Source organism: Neopsephotus bourkii, unplaced genomic scaffold (assembly GCF_033783945.1).
Source record: "Neopsephotus bourkii isolate Nb327-2 ecotype Australia unplaced genomic scaffold, CSIRO-AGI_Nbou_v1 NB_220, whole genome shotgun sequence".
Lineage (NCBI taxonomy): Eukaryota > Metazoa > Chordata > Aves > Psittaciformes > Psittacidae > Neopsephotus > Neopsephotus bourkii.
Genome location: NW_026900732.1, coordinates 163,729 through 179,814, shown reverse-complemented (window position 1 = coordinate 179,814; position 16,086 = coordinate 163,729). Strand labels below are relative to the sequence as shown.

The following is a 16,086-nucleotide window of genomic DNA, read 5'->3' as shown; positions in this document are numbered from 1 at the left end:
ATCTCTTCCTTGGAGTGGAGAAGTACCCTTTCTTTTCTGCTCACTCAGATTGCCTTGAATCCACAAAGTGGTGGATGGAAGGTAAAGCATCTATGTGCAGAGGCTGCCATGTGAACTAGCCTTTATGACTAGTGTATGAAGAAGTGGAGCTTCCTGTCTTCTTCCTGAGCACCTGCTTTAGAGCCGTGTACAATCTATTCCTTATGCTGAATACAAATACAGAAGACACAAAGACAATAATGCCATAAAAAGCTTGGAGAAATTAGCTTACAGCAAGTCAGGAACACAGGAGTGATTTTTTTTCTGGGATGAAGTAACACAGGAGATTGGGCTCTTCATACGTCTAAAGGAACCATGTCTAAAGCTGGTGAAGTACGAGCTGGGTGAGCAGACAATGAATTGGACTAAAATTATAGAAAAGACCCTTAAGATCATCAAGTCCAACCACTACCTGATTACTGCCAAGCCCACCAAAACCATCTTCATTAATGATCTTCATTTAATGATACGGTTTAGTGTGAGGTGTCCCTGTCCATGGCAGGGGGGGTAGAACTTGATGATCTTAAGGTCCTTTCCAACCCTAAGTATTCTATGATTCTATGTTTCTATGATCTGGACGATGGGGCACAGTGCACCCTCATTAAGATTGCTAATGACACAGACCTGTGAGGAGTGGATGATGCACCAGAGTGTCATGCTGCCCTCCAGAGTGACCTCAACTGGCTATAGAAATGGGCTGACAGGAGTCTTGTGAAGTTCATCTAGGAAAAGTGCAAAGCCCTGCACCTGGAACATCCTCATGCACCAATGAATACACTCATGGCCATGCAGCTGAAAAAGCTTTGCAGAAAAGGACCCAAAAGAACTAGAGGACCATGACTATTTTAGTTCTATGACACTATGACTTCAACCAAGTTGCACATGAGACAGCAATATGCCCTGGCAGCAAAGGCTACTGTTATTCTGGGGTGCACTAGGGAGAGTATTGCCAGCAGGTTGAAGAGCTTCCTTCTCCTCTGCTCAGTGCTGGTGAGACATAGAATCATAGAATCACACAATAGTTAGGGTTGGAAAGGACCTTAAGATCATCTAGTTCCAAACTCCTCCTATGGGCAGGGACACGTCACACTAAACCATGTCACTCAAGGCTCTGTCCAACCTGGCCTTGAACACCACCAGGGATGGAGCATTCACAACTTCCTTGGGCAACCCATTCCAGTGCCTCACCATCCTCACAGTAAAGAACTTCTTCCTTACATCCAATATAAACTTCCCCTGTTTAAGTTTTAACCCATTACCCCTTGTCCTATCACTACAGTCCCTAATGAAGAGTCCCCCCTCAGCATCCTTAGAGGTCCCCTTCAGATACTGGAAGGCTGCTATGAGGTCTCCACGCAGCCTCCTCTTCTCCAGGCTGAACAGCCCCAACTTTCTCAGCCTATCTTCATATGGGAGGTGTTCCAGTCCCCTGATCATCCTCGTGGCCTTCCTCTGGACTTGTTCCAACAGTTCCATGTCCTTTTTATGTTGAGGACACCAGAACTGCACACAATACTCCAAGTGAGGTCTCACGAGAGCAGAGTAGAGGGACAGGATCACCTCCTTCGACCTGCTGGTCACGCTCCATTTGATGCAGCCCAGGATACGGTTGGCTTTCTGGGATGCGAGCACAACTTGAAGCTGGCTCCTGTTCATTTTCTCATGGACCAACACCCCCAAGTCCTTCTTCTCAGGGCTGCTCTGAATCTCTTCTCTGCCCAGCCTAAAGCTGTGACTGGGATTGCTCTGACCCAGGTGTAGGACCTTGCACTTGGCATGATTAAACTCCATAAGGTTGGCATCAGCCCACTTCACAAGCATGTCAAAGTCCCTCTGGATGGCATTCCTTCCTTCCAGCCTATCAACCAAACCACACAGCTTGGTGTCATTGTCAAACTTGCTGAGGGCACACTCAATCCCACTGTCCATGTCAGCGACAAAGATGTTAAACAAGACCGGTCCCAACACCGATCCCTGAGGGACACCACTTGTTGCTGGTCTCCAGCTGGACATTGCGCCATTGACCACAACTCTGTGTGCGGCCATCCAGCCAGTTCTTTATGCACCGAGTGGTCCATCCATCAAATTGATGTCTCTGCAGTTTAGAGACAAGGATGTCGTGTGGGACAGTGTCGAATGCTTTGCACAAGTCCAGGTAGATGACATCAGCTGCTCTACCCCTGTTCATCAGTTCTGTAGCCCCATCACAGAAAGCCACCAAACTGGTCAGGCAGGTTTTCCCCTTAGTGAAGCCATGCTGGCTGCCACCAAGCACCTTGTTGTTTTTCATGTACCTTAGCATGCCTTCCAGAGGAATCTGCTCCAAGATTTTGCCAGGCACAGACATGCCCGGGTTCTGTGCACAAGCCTGGGCCCGCCAATACAAGACGGGCATAGACATATTGGAGAGAGACCAATCAAAGGTAACAAAGTTGCTGAAGAGACTGGAGCATCACTCCAGTGAGGAAAGGCTGAGACAGCTGGAGAAAGGAAGGCTCAGGGGTGGAGAAAGGAAGGCTCAGGGGTGACCTCCTCCGTGTGTACAAATATCTGATGGGAGAGCACAAAAAAGATGGAGCCAAGCTCTTTGCAGTGGTGGACAGTGTCAGGAACAGAAGCAATGGGCACAACCTGAAACAGAGGAGGTTACCACTGAAATGCTTTTTTTACTATGAGGGTTACTGATCCCTGGCACAAATTGCCCAGAGAGGTTGTTGAGTCTACCTCCTTGGAAATCTTCAACAGCCAGGACATGGTCCTAGGAAGCTAGCTCTAAGTGGCCCTGCTTGAGCAGGGGGGTTGGACAAGATGACCTCCAGAGATTCTCTCCAACCTCAGCCATTCTGTGATTCTGGGAAAGAAGTGAGCAGATACTTTGGTCAGTTTGTAATCTACCCCTGTAAAATGGAAAAGGAAGGCACACACTTTGGCAATCAGGAAAAAAAGCCACATGTTGGACCCAGTTGAAAAACTAGAAAAAAAATGAATACAAAATTTAATTAGGGTAAAAAAAAGTGTAAAGATATTCCTGAAAGACAACCATTCCAGTATTTCCTGAAGGTAAATGAAAAGGCTCTCAAACAAAACAAGTATGAAGGAACAAGACTAGGCAGCTTTACCTCAGTGCCCAGTAAGACCATGGAACAGATTCTCCTGGAAGTTATGTTGAGCAAATGGAATATAGGGAGGTGATTAAAGCCAGCCAGTGTGGCTTCACCTAGGACAAATCGTGCCTGACTAATCTGGTGGCCTTCTACAATGGAGTGACTGCATCAGTAGACAAGGGAAGAGCATGATATCATCTGCTTGGACTTCTGTATGGTCCCCCACAACTTTCTTACACCTAAATTGGAGAAACATGGATTTGATGCGTGGACTGTTAGTTGGAAAGGAACTAACTGAATGGATGCATCTAAGCAGTTATAGTAAACAGCTCAATGTCCAAAAGGAAACCAGTAACAAGTGGTTTTCCTCAAGGGTTAGTAAAAAGACCAATACAATTTAATATCTTCATTAATGACATAGATAGTGGGACTGAGTGAACCCTTCAGCTAGTTTGCAGACAACATCAAGCTGAGTACTGCACTTGACACGCTATAGGGAAGGGATGCCAGAGGGACTGTGACAGGCTGAAGAGGTGGGCCCATGTGAAGTTCAACCAGGCCAAGTACAAGGTCGTGCACCTGGGTCAGGGCAACTCCCAAGATCAGTACAGGCTTGGTGATGAATGCTTTGAGAGCAGCCCTGAGAAGAAGGACTTGGGGATATTGGTGGGAGAAAAATCAGATGTGAGCCAGCAATGTGTGTTTGCAGCCCAGAAAGCCAACTGGATCCTGGGTTGCAGAAAATGAAGCATGATCAGCAGATTGAGGGAGGTCATTAACCCTCTGTTCTGCTCTGCGATACCTCACCTGGAGGACTGCGCTCAGCTCTGTAGCCCCTAGATACAAGACAGATATGGATCTGTTAGGGAAGGTGCAGAGGAGAGCCACAAAAATGATCAGAGGGCTGGAACACCTCCTCTATGGAGAAAGGCTGAAAGAGCTGGGATTGTTCAACCTGGGAAGAGAAGGCCCATGGGAGACTTCTAGTAACCTTTCAATGATGAAAGATGGAGAGAGACTTTTTTAGCCTATAGTGATAGGACAAGGAACAATGGTTTTAAACTAGAAGAGGATAGACTGAGACTAGATATAAGGAAAATATTATTTATGATGAGGGTGATGAGGCACTGGAACTGGGTGATGAGAAGCTGTGGCTGCCCCACCCCTGGCAGTATTCAAGGCCAGTCTGGATGGGGCTTTGAGCAACCTGGTCTAGTGGAAGATATCCCTGCCCATGGCAGGGGGGTTTGACTATGTGACTGTTGAAGGTGATTTCCAACTCAAGCCTTTCTATGGTTTTAAGATGCAAACCTGGTCTTTATAATCCCTTGTTGTGGTTTAAACACAGTTGGCAAGCCAGCCGTGCAGTCTCTCTCTCACACCCCCACTTCTTGCCCTCCCCCTGCTCCCAGAGGGATGGGGAGGAGAATCAAAAGAATGCAACTCCCATGGGCTGAGATAAGAACAATTTAGTAACTAAGGTATAACACAAGTCACTACTGCTACCACCAATAATAATAATGATAAGGGAAATAACAAGGGAAGAGAATACAACACCTCAGCACCCACCGACCGATAACACCCAGCCTGATCAAGCACTGACCGATACCTAGTTCAACCCCACAGTGAACTAGCCCTTTCGGGTAACTCTCAGGGCATGACGTGCTGTGGTATGGAATACCTCTTTGGTCAGTTTGGGTCAGGTGTCCTGTCTCTGCTCCCTCCCGGCTTTCCCTCAACCCTGGCAGAGCATGAGGCTCACAAAGTCCTTGGTCAGACTAAACATTTGAGCAGTAACTAAAAACGTTGGTGTTATCAGCACTGTTCCCAGGCCGAAAGTAAAAAACACAGTGCTGCACCAGCTATTAAGAAGGAGAAAAAATGACTGCTACTGCTGAACCCAGGACATCCCTGCACATGCAACTCCAAGTAATTTTCTTCAAAGGGTTTAAAAAAATCAGCTTCTCATTTATTTTACGAAAGACTTAAGGAAACTGGCCATTTACTATAAACTGTTTCTAGCATACTGTTATACGTAACATATGAAACATACATCCTACTTTTTTATCTTTAACCTGTGATTAGTGTTTAATATTTTCTGTAGCGAACACAAACCCACTACTATTTTACAAATATAGTATGCAAGTAGTCTTTTCCCACAGCAGTGTCAAACTGGAAATTTTTAACCTTTTTTAAAAGCCATACTGCACTGTGCATAAAATCCATAGGGTATGGATTTTAGATTAATTGAAATGGCTTATTGTTTGATTGCTTGAAAAAAACTGTCTTGAATATAAATCTGCAAAAATTAACTTGAATTATCCCCACTTAGACAGATTCCCTGGGTGCAACTCATTAGAGTAAAGCAGGATTCAACTCCTTCATCAAGTGTGCTCTCCTCTCTCTCTTGAATTAGGTTGACTCAGTAAAAACAAGCACAGGATTTTTAATACTACCACTGTCCTGACATCACATATTATAAGGCTGTGGCTCAATGTCATACTTGATAAGAAGCAGCTTTTAGAAGTTGATAAAGTATGAATGTGCTTTTTATGTATGCAGCAAAAACATGGAAAATGTCTTTGCTATTAGAAGACAGGTAATTTTATTTAGGTTTTTATAGTGTATTACTTTATGTATCCCTTCTCATGGCAGGGGTGGTGGAACTAGATGATCTTAAGGTCTTTTCCAACCCTAAATATTTAATGATTTTATGTAAGAAACTGACTATGAAAATTTACCACATCTGTTTAAAAATGCACTAGATCTTTATACTTACTACATACGTTGTACATGCAAAGGACTGAGCTTCTCCCTGCTGCTGATTTAATAAATTTTAAGTTTAAAAAGAAAAACTAATTAAAAGAAATAGCTTGGCCTATATATGAGTCTGGACAATGCTTTTAAAAGTAATTACCATTTTATTATATCCATATACCAAGGGTTTTATTAAAATTCAATCAAAAAATGCTGACCTCAGCTCTATAAACACTGAACAGAAATCTGCTATCAGGGTACATAGGAAGTAGCCTGTTCTGCCACTGAAACCCTTTTGCACTGTACCTGACCCCTCTGCAACAGCCTTTGCCATTTAGGGTAATTTCTCGTGAACCTTCAGAACTGAGACTTTATAAAATGTAAAACCTAAGCTGACCTCTTTATTTCAGGCAGAAATAATTTAAATTAATTGTTATCATTGATGTAAAGTAGAATTGATGGTACAATTTGAGAATTAGGTAGGGGTTTGACTTTTACCTTAGGCTTTTAAAAATTTGAAATCATTGCTTTGAAATTAAATCTTAGCTTTAATTTAAAGCTAATTGTTTGCTTTAATATTGATAATGTCAGTTGTTTTTTTTTTTTTTTTAAATAAGAATCTATACACATGAACTCATCCTTAAGTACACATCTTAAAAGTAGAACAGGAAAAGAAAATTTTATTTGGCAACTGGACAGTTTCAGGGACAAGGAAATGCAATGATAGAAGTAAACTAAAAATCTGTTTCATAACACTTGTAAAGTACAAACATTGGTTGTCTGTAGAGATATCTGAGGAGTATGTCTACTGGGAGGGTTTTTAATTGCATGAGTCACATGACTGAAAGCTAACTGATCTGTTAGAGAGCTGCATTGCTGCTCTTGATAGTTTTCTGGTTTGCAGTGTATGTGTTGAAATGTTTTGGATGTATAGCACTGGTGGCCAGAGTTGCAGGTGGGTACCTAAAGCCCAGCTTCCTTCATCTGAAGTCAAAACAAGTAACTACTACTGCAAGATCAATGTGTAAGATAAAATAGTAAACAACACTACCCGAATAAAAGCAATAAAAGTAGAAAATCTCTTCCATAACGCTGTGTTTATCCTAACACGCTGCTGAGGCAAACTGATTAAAATTCAGCTTTTGTAGTCTCGCAGACATACACCGCTCAGCTGGTGCATGTTAGAGCCCACATTTTCAGCAACGATGAGCTGGGTTTTTTTTCATCAGTTTACAAAATTATTTTTTTCAGCTTCCTTGGTTTCTGGGTATAAATACTATGACTGGAAAGTACATTTACACGCTATCTCAGACTCAACTCAACAAGGATGATTTGCTTTTTCATGTCCCATTCTGGCTTCCAAACACCACAGCCACCTAACCATCTTGAAGAGAACCATAAAGGTCTCTTACTGCTGCACATTAGTGGGGGTTTTCTTCCCCTTCCCGTGTTCAGTGCAGGAAGTGATTTGGAAAGACAGTTACAACTTTTAAGTTACTTACTTTCAAGTGATACTTTAGGATCCATTTTGAAGAACATATAAAGTTGGACTGGAATTTAATTTATCACATAATAATAAAAAAAAATGTTATTTGAAGAGGATGTTCTTTGAGTTCCTGCAAAATTTTCAGCAACTTATCTCTGGGTGATAGTGATAGGAATGCTGCCTAGCATGAGGGACACTAAACTAACATGGGGGCTCCTTCACTCCTAGATATGAGATGAACATTGTTGCACATAGAAGTTATCCCGTTAAAACAGAAGGAACTACTCTCATACATGCATTAAAAACATGTATGCAAGTCTCTGCAGGATTACAAAAGGCAGGAAGCAACAGGTTGGGGCAACAGACACCAGATGGGTGGAAGGAAGAGTAAAGTGATAGGAAGACATGGTTATGTGGGCAGGTTGCGTATGCAGCTTACAAGTTTGAAGGCAGTTGAAGACCTGATTTTAAAGTTTGACATTGTTTTAAACAGATGTGATGTTTGTCATGTAACAGCTGTTCCAGAAGCACCTGCAGCTCCAGTGCTCATGATCAATAACTCACACTAACTTCAAATCATGGTGAGACCACTTACACAACATTTGGATGATATCACTGCTATTTTTCTACAGAACAGTCTTCAGCATAGTTCATGCTTCACCAGATACACCAGGGTACACCTTACATAGCTTGCAGGGAGGCAGCTGATGCTGTTGTACTGATGAAACAATACAGAGCCTAATGCTCTGGTGGTCCTCATAAAATCAGTATACAGCTTTGCCAAGTCAGTGGTGAGAGAAAGAGTGAGGAATAGAAGAGCTTGCATGCAAATCTGTAGTGAATGGAGAGTAATTATACAGGAGTAGTAGCAATATACAGTAATAACTCCTGTAAATGCCTTGCCAGGAACATCGTACTTTCCCTAAAAAGCTGAATTTTTAATAAGTAAACTCAGGAACTCTGAAAAAAGAGGAGCAAAATTTTATAGCTGTAAATAAGCCTTTTGTGCATAAGCAAGAAAGTTAACACACTGACCTACTACTTTATTTTGAAAATTACTTCCAAAAAACCTCCCAAACCACCACATTAAAAACTTTGCTCATGAAGATATATCACTCTACTGTCAGTAGAACAAACTGCAACTAAGTCATGTAAACATGACCTGCTCCTTTTGAAGAAAGGGCAACATAATGTTCTCTTTGCGAATATACGTAATTCCTACGGTACTGTGCAGAAGATAGTATTTTTACTTGCAAAATAAATATGCAGATTGTTAAACTGAAATCGTATTCAGAACATGATGAATAACATATTTGAACATTTTATTTAGTACAAGAGGTACTGAGAATTTCACTATCGAGTCAAAAGAAATCTAAAAAATTCTAACTTTGTTTAATTTCAGATCTTCTTACTAGAAAAACTTTTGTAAGCCCTTCTGAAAGGAAGCCAGATTAATTGTTATGATTCCACTACTTTGTAAGGCTCTAGTCATGCAGATGAACAGTGACCATCACCACAGCTGGGAAAAGCTGCCAAAAGACTAACCCTAAAAATAGGAAGAAAGAAAATAACCCAACCCTGTAAATAACAGCCAGTTATGCTCTTTATTCAAGCAAGTGTCCAAATGACCAGGAGTTGTGGCAGGATCCTGTAGTGAACTGCTCATCTGGTGGCTTCTCAATATGATGTTTTACTCTAGTGAATATGCTACCATATATTTGTAATTAATTCCCAAAGGACACAGAAAGGTACATCGATGTGCATTCTGCCATGGGAAAGGCACATCAGAGCAGAGCTAATTTTATCCTCTGGAACTGCAAACCCCATGTCTTCCAATAAATTGCTGAGGAGGTGGAGTTTCTCTGCATACTTTTCTCTCTGGCACAGAGACTTATCCTCATGTTAAATTACCATTATGCTATTTGTTCTTCTATGTGTCAGCAAACTCAGTTACCTTGTACGTACAGCAACACCCTGGAAACACAGTTTTTGTCTCAGACGACAAGACACTTGAAAAGGAGGGCTGTGTTTTCCTTTAATCTAACAATATGAAAAGAATTGTCTTGTTTTTTTTACTGCCAGCAACCACAGAACACAGACCGGCTGAGAGTCAGCACTTCCCTGGGAAAAGCACCAAAGCCTATCAAACAGCAAGCTCAATAGCGGGAATACGGTGTTCCAACTGCTGAATTCGAATTTATCTGGTTTTGAGAGGGAAGGGGAGAGGTAAATTTATTTTCTACCATCAGGAGGGTATTTCCTGTTCATAGGTGAAGGGGGGGGGGGGGAGGGGGAACCAACCCAGGCATGTATGTCACTGCAGTATCGATGCGCGACATAAACTACTCATTTCCTAGGAGCCTAATTCGTTTTTACCGTTCGTGTGGAGCAGGAGCCCCAGCCCTCCGCTCGCCTCCAGCCACCCCGGGGGTTGCTCGGAGAGAGCAGACACAGAAAACAACTGCCGGGGTGAGACTGGACCTTTCCTCCCTTCCAGAGGACGTGAACCCAGAGCTGGCCTCGTCTATGTACTCTTCGTGAGCGTAAACTGTACTGCAGAAGCGCATCCTGGAGAGGCACCTCTGCTGAGGGTTGCAGACCGGCGGGACGCCTCGAGGGTCGCCGCTTGCGGCGCCAGGAGCCGCCGGGCGGAGCCGTTGTGCCCGCTCCTGGGTGCCCGTCCACCCGGCTATCGGGAGCAGGTGTCCCGGAGAGGAGTCGACACTCCCGCAGCCCGATCCCCTGCCTTGGCCAGGTCTCAGGATGAGGCTGGCGAGGGGTAGTTGCGAGGTAGGAGGAAAGACCCTTCCTTACCTGTTAATTTTAAGGGCGAACGCCCTCCTGTCCGCGGCGGGTAAAGTCGCCATGCGGGAGAGCAGCCGCGGGTGCCGGCTGCCGACGAGGACGGACGCCGGCTGTACGCACGAAGGGCGGTTTTATTTCATCTTGTTTATTTTTGTTAACTGCATGCTCCGGGCTAACCCCCCGACGGTCTGCTGACAGTTCTGGTTGACAGCTTCCGCATTTCACCTTCCTCACCGAAATCGGTCGGAGTGGGAGGAGGGATCTGCACAGCTGGCGTCTCAGCCCTGCCACTGCCTGCCCCGCCGGGCCCTGGTACCCGCGCCTTGCCCCGGTGGCCCCTGCAGGCTGCCCGCCACGGAGCGCCAGGGCACAGGGCAGAAACTTTCCCCCCCAGCTTAACACAGGCGACCCCGAACCGCCGGTAGGTATTTTGAAGGGAAGCAGCAGGTAAGGCAAGCATTTCAGCAAGCGCAGCGAGGAAGGAGGACGGAAAGAGCCTTGTACCTGTGAACGTGCACAGCGACGGGAATCCTTGCACACCGCCCCAACCCTTTTCCTTTTGGAAAGCGCGCTGCAGCTGTCACACCCTCCACCACTCCCGCCCGGGCCGAGGGCAGCTCTGGAGAGCCAGCCGGGAAAGCAGTGGGCGCGACTGGGCCCCAAACCGGCCCCTCACCGCCCTTGGGCAGCACCGATCCAGTCCGGTCTTCCCCTTCGGGGCAGGCGCAGCCCCCGGGCAGGGCAGGGCAGGGCCGGGCCAGGCCAGGGGAGACCGGCACTCACTGCGCTGCAGGCGGAGGAAATAGCCCGGGTCCTTTCTTCAGCCCTCTGGCATACAGGTGGAGTTGTTCGGGCAGGTAGAGGCAACAAGGTGTCAGGCATAAATAAATGCCAGCTCCTCACCTTGGGTGATATTTTGCCAATACACACGTGCATCCAGGATACAGGTTTCTCTTACCCCAAAACCATTTGGAATGCGTAAGGAACACTCACACGTACCAACACCAGATACCAGCTCAGATTAGCACTAAGCAGGCCCAACTGCAGTTGTCCACACCTGCACTTACAGCTCAACCTTTTAAAAAGGCCTTTTTCATTAAGGGTTCAGTGGTTTGTGTTACAAAGTGATGCTTCCTGGCTGGTAGGTCTCTCTCAGCCTTGGTATGGATTTCCCTGCTTCTGCAGTTAAGCAGAGCTCAGACTTCATGTGAAAGGGGAAGAGACAGAAGCCAAATACAGCTTCTGCAGGTGAATTATGGGGTAGCAGAAGCAACCCAGTTTAGCTTGTCCTGTTTTCATTCTTGTCTCTTAGTTCCATTTCATTCTATCTCCTGTATGAAAGAAAGGAAATGGGAGGGAAAAAATGCTCTGCAGTTCTCCACTAGTACAGTAGGTACTGCCACATGGAATTGCTTTCTGGTAGCTTAACTTGCATTGTAGATAACCTGTCAATGGAAGAGATGCTCATCCATGGCAGGAAGTCTGCTCTCTTCTGTTTCTCAGAATACTGTTTTTGAGAACCATAACCATCCCTTTTGTTATTTGATTTCAAAAGCTTCCATGAAATGCTGTGCCTCTGTTCGTAGCAACTTACAAGCTATGGAGGAGAAGCGTAAGCTATTAAAAAAAAAAAAAAAAAAAAGCAGGAAGCTCCATTAACCATCCTGTACAGTAAGAATATGGTTTGGGTGTTAGACAGGTTTCACACATGTCTTTCTGTTCATCGCAGGTCTAATGAAAGGAACCGGACATTCTTCCTTTGCTGAAGTCTCTGGTTACTTGGGTTTGGGGTGTTGGTTTGTTTGAGAGATGAAGAACTGTTCAGTACCTCATTTTTCACTGAAGCTATAAAAAGAGTCCAGGCTTCATCTTAACAGCTCATGTGGCATCAAGTAGGACCTTCCTTGATTGCCAAACCTGGCCACACAAATCAAGCTATCAGCAACGTAAATCCCAACTTACACACACATACCCATTTATCAATGACACAATTATTTATTTCATAGCTTCATACATTCTTTATACATTCTTTGTCCATACAAGCATGGACAAAGGAATAACTCAAAAAATATTCTGTCACATGCAGGAAAGAAAATGCCTGAGGAGACACACAAAAGTAAGGTTTCCAAAACTGCTAGTATGTTCATTAGGTCCAGACCAAACAGATCATTTTAAGTTTTCGTCTTTTTTGGTGAACTGAATTATCAGCAGTCTACTTCAGCACATGAACAGAAAAAAAAAAATCATCAAATATTCCTTTTCATCTATTGTGTCAGCAGCTCTACTGCCCTTTTTTTTTTTTGGGGGGAAATTAAGAAAAAAACCCACAAGAGAGTTTACATGGTTTTAACTCACTGGAGTACTACCAGACAAGATATACTGCTCTAGCTTGTTGCTAAATACTAGTGTTTGAATTCCTGCAACAAACAAACCCATTATATACAAGGTCATGAAATCTAATCATGTCCTTAGAACAAGATCTTTCCAGTCACAAGATTTAAAACAATGATACCAAACCAGGTGTCAGTGAAGGCAGCACAAAATCAGAAGTGAAGAAACAATGTAATTCAGAGCAGACCAAGGTTTTCCAAACCTAGTTGCTTGGATGGCAGCAGCTGTTGGTGGGTCTTGTATACAGTACAGCAGAAAGAACATTTATATTCACCATTTCCTCCTCTCCATCCTCCTGTTGCACACAAAAACACATCCCAAACAGTGGTCCCAATTGTTGTTAACTTCAGCCCTAGAATCAGTCATAAAGCTGCACTTCCCTCTAATTCCTCTTGGGCTTCAAATATTCTCACCATGCTTCTGTCTTCCTCCTGCCACGTAAGTGGTGGGTCCATCTTTGATTGCTGTGACTGGGCAGGCTGAGGAGCTGCTGAGCTGTGCTAGGGACAGCACAGGCTGGGTATGAACACATTGGCAGAACAGCTACTGCTGTGTATGGTTTTAAAGGCGTTTACAAGCAGGGATTAGTGAAATGCTGGAGGAGACAATAATCAGCATGTCTACATACCATTTACCATGGGATTTTTCTTCTGTTAAGACACACGTTCCCAATATATTCCAAATCACTTCTTTACTGGCAGTGGTATCCCTGCAAAGAATGCTATTGCATGACAGAATATTACAGCATCATGCCCATCATTAAACACGACTTTGTACCCCAGGATAGTCGTGGACAACAAAGCCTTGCCAAAGCTTTAGGTGTCACCTGCTTCTTTGTAGAGGATGTACCTCATGCTTGACCAGCAACTGAGGTAAGTTCACAGGAGTTTTCTCAGTATCTCTTATAGTAGTAAATTTGCCTCCTTGGCAAAACACACCAGCAGTATATAACTGTTATCTGATTACATCATCATAATACGTGGAGGTTCCCACCAACAAAGGACTGTGATGATCTCAGTACAAGCCAGCAAACATACAATGCCTGTTAATGTTTGCTCATATTCCACCTTCCTACAACATCGCTGGCTACAGGAGTACCATGAAACCAGTGCAACTAGATACTCTTTCCTTAAAGGAAGTAGACATGCCACCAAGTCCAGTACTCTCGCTGACATAGATCTTGGCTGTATCCAATAAAATCCAAGTGATTTATTCAAGACTGTTTTAAACAAAAAATGTTACATAAGATTTAAAAGGCTAAGTCTCATGAAAATTAAGTGTAATTTTCCATTCCTCCTTCTGATATATTAAATATGGCAACAAAATACTGAACCTTCCTCACAAAAAAAAAAAAAATTTAAAAAGTCACTCCTAGGTTTAAGTTTCATTTCTGCGTTGGTGAAACAGGAGAAGAGGAACTTAAGATCACTTTGCAGCCTCTGCTTTTTGCTGTAACAGTTGACTAAAGGGGGGGGGGGGGAAGCTATGCTATGTGAAAGCATAACTTCTTTTCCTGTTTGTCTGTGCAAATTATTCTGGAGAAACAAAGATGTTACTGGTCAGATCATCCCCAGACAATTTCTCAAAGAGAAATGTTTCTTTGCTCACCTTCACAGTAATCAGAACTTAAGCAGAGAGAACACTGATTTTTCCCCCCCTTACTGTCATGATATTACATACAACTAGGCAACTTGCTGGATGATGGCTGTTGATGTTTATATCCTGACTTTAAGCCTCTCCTTTATTCTGCTATACTCAGGTTCACCAAATTTCACATCATAAGAGCATATTGAGCACATAAGTCATAGCAAGCAGCAGTGTTAAAAAGCAGATGCACTGGTTGAAGCAAGATCTTCCTTCTCTTATGTGACATGTGAAGAATCTGCATCCTTCAGAGAAAAATAAAGCCCAGTTGTCAGAAGGAGCTGTCAATCCAAGAGAGGAAAATAGAGACAGTTTAATATAGTCAAACACAGGTAAGAGGCAAGAAAGGAGTAACTGTACCTAGGGGAGTATGCAGACCACACTAAAGTTATGCCTCTGCTTATCAGTTTGTATTCTGAGATATACACATGCCAGCTGAATAGCTACAGAGCTGATCATGAAACTGAACGTCTGTTTCCATGTTGTTTCTCATGTCAAATACCATTCAAAACTTCTGGCATCATTGTGTCAGTTTGCAGCAACTCCTTACTCTGTGATGCTGAGCTACATTGTACATACAGTAACAGGTACAGCAGGAAAGCAACATGGCTACTTCTCTGGCAGCCATGATGCTTTAAGACTGTTATACTACTCGTAACATTAAAACGATTTTCTTCTCCTGTTGTTTCAACCAGATCATGCTCCCTTTGCTACTGAATCAGGAATCACTAACCTTCAAGGCCCTTCAGTGCAACTTCTTTGTTTTCAGTGCTCTTAAAACTCTTCTTCCCCGCTTCTTCTCAGAAACTTAAACACTTTTGTCCTTCATCCAAAGTGGCCTGAAGCAAATGGCTTTGCTAGCACCAAGATCTTCAGTATTTAGGAATGGACAAGCTTATTTCAATTTTGGCCACCTAAATAACTAATTAAATATGACTTCCTGGTACACGTCAACAATTTACTGCTTTCTGGTGTTGTATGTCTGGTCTCAAATACCTCAGAATAAGACTGCCACCTGGATCTAGGCATGCTATGCTCATTTTAGCTGCCACCACAATAAAATATGCAGGTTTTGCATCTACCTTTACAAAGTAGGCTTTATTACATGGGGCAGTAGAAACACAGAGACAGTTAACACAGCAGAATTCTAATGTTTGAATATAAACTTTAAAGAAACCAAAAGGAAATCCATAAACCACAGTATTTATTTCAGGTAATTTTGTTCAAAAGAAAAACAATGAGCAGTGTCATGTGAACTGGTGAAAAGCAGATCAACTTAAAAAACCAGGGCACTGGTTTCATTACCTTTTTCTTCCCCAATATCAGATGTCTCACTGACATGTAACTGAAATGTCAGTATTAGAAATCGTCTAATTTTTGAAAGACAACTTACAGCTTCTTACATGTTCTGTGATTCCAAGACCCTGTTCCCAACACCCTTCTCATTTTTTCTTCCTTTACCCCACAAGTAAGGGATTTTCTTGCAGTAAAAAGCTTAACATTTTTTCTTCATCTTTTAATAACAGAGCTGTGTAAAGTTGAGCAGACTCAGGACAGCAAAAACATATCATTGGTCACGGTTCTAAGAGACATGACTTAAAAAAAAGGCTGATCAGGTTTTTAAATTAAAACAGGATGTGTCATACAAGGGGATGATCTGAGTAGTTGAAACAAGAACACAAGAAAAGACGTATTGATCCTAAAACTCTGCAAAGCAACAAACTACGTACTTACTGCCTATAATGAATGGAGAACACTTACTGCCTTCCACAGATAAGGAAACAGAAATTCCACATGATTCTTGACAGCTGCTTTTATTTACTGAAAATACCCAAGCCTGTCACCTTGCTAAACTCCAGA

General features: G+C 43.2%; 1 protein-coding gene across 1 annotated transcript in view; it reads right to left on the bottom strand.

Annotated features, from left to right (window-relative positions):
- Positions 1-10,807, bottom strand: part of LOC133207508 (dedicator of cytokinesis protein 8-like) — a gene marked incomplete at its 3' end in the record, with an annotated part of 36,115 nt that extends 25,308 nt beyond the window's left edge. Inside the window, exon 1 of the mRNA XM_061344475.1 lies at positions 10,201-10,807. Coding sequence (XP_061200459.1) covers positions 10,201-10,253 — 53 coding nt within the window. The remainder of the gene's footprint in view (positions 1-10,200) is intronic.
- Positions 10,808-16,086: the final 5,279 nt, after the last annotated feature.